Consider the following 6,000-nt stretch of genomic DNA (forward strand, 5'->3'; position numbering starts at 1 on the left):
GGTGAAGGTGTGAGCTTCCAACATGTAGAGTCACTTAGTGTTTGTGGTGGTGGTACTTTGGTGATGTATACCATCAGTGCTTATTGTTGCTTTGGTCCTTCCCTTCCAGACACTTAAGCAAGCACATAGCTTTCCCTGCATGTGAAGGAGGGCCGTATAGTTGGAAAGGCATTTAGAGAGACCTGTGTTCAACAACCAGCTCTGCTGCCGACGTTCTGGTCCAAGGTTGTGCAGAAGCCTCTGGTGCTATTCAATTTTATATGATCTCTTTCATCATCCCATTTGTAACAGATCTGTGCCTCAGTTTTAAATTGCAGTCTGAGTCCTTCCACTATTTTTTGAGTGCTGACATTTCAGCTCCAACTGCTGCTGTATACTGCCTTACTCAGTACAAGCCTTGTGTTGCCCTGGAGTTGTGTGGGAAAATGTGTCATTTTAATCCTGAAAATCAACTTATTGCTTATTACTTAGCTAGATGAACCATGAAGTTTGATCAGTGACTGCTGCTGATGAGTGACCTACTCAAAAGAATTGAGAAAAAAATCTACTGATGATAACCTTACAGTGGTGATCATTTATAATCCCATTCCTACTAGCTGCAGTCAGCATTCACCAGGTGGAAGGGACACTGCCATCTTTGCAGGTTGCTTGCCTACAGTCCGTATCCCAAATATGTTATTTCAGGTGTTTCTTTTACAATTCATTAAGTAGTAAGTTTGTGCAACACAAAAGTTCAGCAGTAAAGAAACTGAGTCAACTAAGAAGGGCTTGAACTTGAGGCAACCAAACCCATATATTCATCAGAATAGCTCCCTTGACATTAGACACTTACTTTCTAGTCTGGTTGTTTATTGTTCTTCAGTGATACCTAGCTGTCTATATTAGACTCGGGGCCCATTGTACTAAGTACTAGAGGCACAGAAGACCTTCCAACACAGACTGTACAAGGGATCAGGAAAAGGCTAAACAATCCTTGGAGGTTATAGGAACAGGAAAATGTTCATGATTGAATAACATTTTCTGGCATCAAGCTCCAAGACAGTATTGGTCTCTGCAGCTGAGATTCATAAGAAGTTATTTGCTTAATGGACGCATATCTCTGGTTGACTCTGGTTCTTTCTTTTTTTCTCTCCCATGCTCAGAGTTTTTGGGCATTTCAGTCTCCGTTCTGAATGGCAGCTGATCAAGGTGGACTACAAGTCTATCTTCAGCCGAAGGTGTAACAAAGATGACTACCAAACCTGGCATCTGCACAATCAGGTATTCCCACTGTATAGGGTGGGGATGGTGGGGGTTCCTTTTCACATGCTCTGTGTTGCCAGGTAGGGACATACTTGTTCTTTTTAGCAGAGCATATGGATTTTTTGCATCCATCAAGTCACTGTTCTAACCTGTTGATGTTTTCCTTCCCCTGAAGCATATGCATGAATAAACACGTGGCCAGTCTTCTCCAGGCACGTTAGGGAGATTGTTAACTTCTCTTTGTGTGAAAATATTCCATTGCACCAGCTGAATCTTTTTGCCCTCAGTGCTCAGGGCAATGTAAAACCTCACCTTGTGATTGAATTCTAGGAGACCTTGAACTCTTTCTAGCTCTGTCAGTGACTCATGAAAATATTTTTCTTTTGCTTTGCCTCTAGTTTCCCTATTCAGAAATGAAAATAAAAACATTATTCATCCTGCAAGTCCTGCAGGTGTCTGTAAAACTCTGGGGAGCCCTTGAATAAAAGACACCAGAGAAGACCAAATTATTTCTTTCTATTCAAGGATACACACTTTGCTTTTCAAACACTCTGGCTTATTTTTGTGCTGGATATATTTAGGTGCTGAAGCCACTAGAATTGAGAGAGCTCAATACCCTCTGAAGATTACTTATGGGTTACTGACCACCAGTATGATGGCCCACTCCCTGCAGGGCAACATAACTAGAGCCAGGACTATTGGCACTGTGATATTCCTGAATGAAATCCATGAATTAGAAATAAGCATTAATTTGGCAGGGATGTGTCGGATAACTGAAGTCATAGAATTGAATAAATGAAAATAATTTAAATGAAAGAAAAGGGAAGATATGTGGAAGGAGCCATCTTGGGAATCACTGTTAATGGGAAAGAGAAGTATTTCAATTAGGTGTTGTCTTTTTTTCTCTTATTTCTATGCAGACAAATTATTTCTACATCAGAGGAAGTTCTGTTTATAGCAACTCACCTAAATGTCAAATGTTTCTTTTAGATTAGCTACTCCCAGTAGTGCTTTTGGAAACCTTTGTGTTTAAAAAGCCCAGTACAACACACCATCAAAATTATTTGAGGTCTATAGCAAAGCCAGGTCTATCAAGAGAAGAGGATGGGAGCCAGGAGTCCTAGATTCCACACCTAGATTTTGTGTCTGCCCTGGTTTTCAGGCTTGGGCACTTCTTTGTATAGTAGATTTCATCTGACATAGGAAAGAAACCCTGGAGTACATCCACATTGGTCTTTTCAGGATAATTCATAGGACTAGATACATTGGTGGATGCCTTTCGAAATACAGGATAAGTGGATGTGATGATTTGGGCACCCAGGCATTTTGGGCACATTGTCATTAGCATCCTAGCTCAATGCTGAACACAGTGTGCTCATGAGTCCTCCCAAGGTGGCTTTTGAGTTTGCAAAGCCACAAAAGAGAGCTAGACTCAGCTTCCAGCTCTCTCAGTGGTAATTGCTTGCTTTCATTGCCTTTTGTGTCTTTTGACCAAATGCTCCATTTAGGACCCAGCTGCCACTACAAGTCTCTGTTTTTCTTTCTCTTCTTGTTCCTTGACTGCTGAAGGGGGAGCCTTGTGTCATGGGAGAGAGGAAGATCTATAAAAAACGCAAGCCTGGAGCCCAGTGTTCCCTAGGTCGGGACTATTCCCAAACTGTGGTGTCTGAACCATGTGTCTGCGGTCAAGGGGACTTTGAGTGGTGAGTATGTGGCTCTGGTGACTTTTGCAGGGACTGTTCTTGTAGCATTGGCAGTGACTGAGCTACTGCCCAGACAGAAAACCTTGCAGAGAAACTGGGTCTTATGCAACTTGGTGGTTGTGATCATACCATATAGCATAGATGTGATCCCCATACCTGTTGTGTGAGGGAGGTGTCACCTTCATCTGTGGGAGGGACTTGTTACTCTCCATGAGAAATCCAAGCCTGGAATTCAAAATCAGGAAATTGCAAGTACTGATGTTTTTTTGTCTGTCATTTTAGAGGAGGGACTCTGCTCTGATCCAAAGCATGTCCCTTACAAGAGAAGGAGAGAATTTCACTGTCCTCACTTCCAAGGTCATTGAATACCTAGGGAGCAAGCTAGTAAAATATGCATATTTTTATCATTATTCCTTTGAATTCCTGGGAACCATTTGTTGCTTTTTAGCAATGTTTTATTGAGAAATTTCTGAAAGGGCTTCTGGGACATGACTGTACAGCCCACCCTTGTCAGGTGTGGCTACTTGTTTTGCATAAATATTGGTGTTTCTAAATTAATGGGGCCATAGTTTCCAAACTGCTTTAAGGTCACTTTGAAAGCAGCTTAAAAATGAAACAGGGAAAAAGTGAACTACTGCTTGATATTGCTTGATAATCAGAGAGAGATGGGAGAATGTGTAACAGTCAACATCTCTGCACAAAGAAGTCCTACAGGAAACCTGTGATGGGCAATATTCCAAAGTCTTAAGACTGTCCATAGCTGTTATGTTTGAGCTTAAACGATCAGAATGTCATTTAAATGGAGTTCAAAATACCCTGAAAGCAGATCAGCTGAGAAAATGTTTTCGTTTTTATAGTAAGTTATCAGGATCAGTGTCTGGTTCAGTGTTGGTGTGATTCCTGAAAACTTCACTTAGCTTCGAATCCTTCCTGAAGAGGTATGAGGCATGCACACTTATCTGGACTTAGACCAGCTGAGAGTCACAGTTCTTTTTAGAATATGGACACACTGAAATGTGGCAAAAATAAATCAAAAATATAGACCAAAGTGTTTTCTTTAATAACAGAGCAGTTTGGCTCTAAGAGAGGTTCAGGGATATAGAGCAGAGATTTTCATCTTATCTGGATGAATGTTTAATTTGTTCCTAATGCCAAAATTACATTTGAGACTCCTTAGTTAGACTCAGGAGATCTTTCTCCTTTGTTCTCATCATGGGAACTTGCAGGATGAACAAACTATCTTACCCTGCAGTATCTGCACTTGCATTGGCATATGCCTCTGAGCTGAACCAAGCACCAATCTCCAGAGGTGCTTATGAATTTCCTCTTTTTTTAATATATATTTTTTTTTGGGAGGGGACTTTGTGCCTCGCCAGCTTTCTATTTTCACAGTGAAGCTTCTCTTTTCTAAGCTGTAAGTGGAAAACTGTGGTAGCTGAATTGGCCTTAAGTGCTATTTCGCCTTGAAAAGGGTCTGCATCAGAATGCACCTTTACAATGAACTGACACGTTCCTTGCATGCATTCAGTGTCATTTTTACTTAACTTTCCCACTAACATGAGAGAATATTGCTGTTAACCTTGTCAGTCCTGCAGAGGAAATGCAGTTAGAGGACAGCAAGTTGGTTTTTGTTTCAGACTCTGCGCTGCCAACAGAATTGTTAACTGGCTTCCAATTGCAAAATTGTTATAGCTGGTGGTGGAGAATCAGAAGAACCAGCTTCAGTTTAAGGGTGAGTTTTGATGCTAGTCTGCAGGGCTGACAGGAAGAAGATGTTGGGCAATCAGTTTGAAGAAAATACTAGCGGTGCTGGAAATGGGGCACCAAGCTTGTTTTAAAAGTGATTTTCAGAGAGGAAGGGTGGACTCATCTGCACTGACTTGTGGCTTCTAAAGGATGAGACAGTTAGTTAGTCAGTGGCAAGATACAGGTTATTCTAGAATATGATTCATCTGGCTTCTTTTGGATGTCAGTATGAGAAGGGGAGGTGCTGAGAAGTGCCTTTTCTCTCTGCTGAGTAGAAGAACGCTCTAGGCAGGAAGCTTATGGAGATACATCTCCACTGTACGTATCTAGAGGTGGAAGGACAGCTCCCGCTCTTTCACTTGATGTTTTTGAAAAGGAAAGATGTCCACTCAGCCTTTTCTGGATGGGTTCACAATTTCCACTTGTTCTTGGGAGCATTGACTGGCCTGTCTCTTGTGTGTGAACTAAGCAGCTCCTGTGGAGTGTTAGGGAAAGGAGGAGGGTCAGCAACTGGGGTCGTATGAGTACACTGACCAGCAGGTCCCAACAGACAGGCCCTCTGCTTCCCCAGTAAGTAGGTTTGGAGGCAGGTTCTGGTCACAGAGCATCCCATGCTGCTAGGTGTGATGAGCTGTGCAGACAGGACAAATGACTGCAGGAGCCCTCCAGCACAAGCCGAGGGCTGTGCTCCCTCCTGTTTGGTCACAGCACCCTTACCCCTGTCTGCCCTGTGTTGCAGTGCTTTCTGTTTCCTGCTGTTAGGTATAAAGCTGATGTGAATTTCAGGGACATAAATCATGATCCAGGGCATCAGTTCAACAAATCCTCATGAGTCAAGATCAGGGGTGAATCCTGCCAACCCTCACAGTTATTTCCAAAAGCAAACCCTGGCCTTTTTCTGACAGAGAGAATGGCAGAAGGAACTCAGAAGTGTTATTAAAGTGCTCGCTTTTCCCTCCTCCTGCTTCTTTATTTACACTGTCAAGATAGCTTTCCTGAGAAAGACAGCACAGCAGCTGGACTTGATTATTTCCTTAACTTATGCAAACCCTGGGGCTTATGAGAAGGAAGGTGGGCAGCATGTGAGGTTTTAATATACATTTACCAGAAGTTAATGAACAAGCACAGAACCTTGAGGGCATACAGCAATGTTGTCTTTAATTTTATTAAATATTTATGCAGCTCTTTTCTTCTTTGGGGCAAAGTACAGCTCCTCCTGAATATTTTTAATTATCAAGTCACTGCCAGGCATTTTTGACTGTGCAGGTCGGACCCACTGAGAATGATTAAATTGAATGTTGAGGGAAAG

The 6,000-nt window shown here is 42.2% G+C and overlaps 1 protein-coding gene across 1 annotated transcript in view; it reads left to right on the plus strand.

Annotated features, from left to right (window-relative positions):
* SORCS3 (sortilin-related VPS10 domain containing receptor 3) overlaps window positions 1-6,000 on the plus strand; it is a gene marked incomplete at its 5' end in the record, with an annotated part of 167,062 nt that overhangs the window by 127,253 nt on the left and 33,809 nt on the right. The window contains 2 exons of the mRNA XM_009703810.1: window positions 1,143-1,260; window positions 2,812-2,945. Of these exons, the coding sequence (XP_009702112.1) occupies window positions 1,143-1,260; window positions 2,812-2,945 (252 nt within the window). The remainder of the gene's footprint in view (window positions 1-1,142; window positions 1,261-2,811; window positions 2,946-6,000) is intronic.

This window comes from Cariama cristata, unplaced genomic scaffold, assembly GCF_000690535.1.
Source record: "Cariama cristata isolate BGI_N322 unplaced genomic scaffold, ASM69053v1 scaffold1967, whole genome shotgun sequence".
Classification (NCBI taxonomy): domain Eukaryota; kingdom Metazoa; phylum Chordata; class Aves; order Cariamiformes; family Cariamidae; genus Cariama; species Cariama cristata.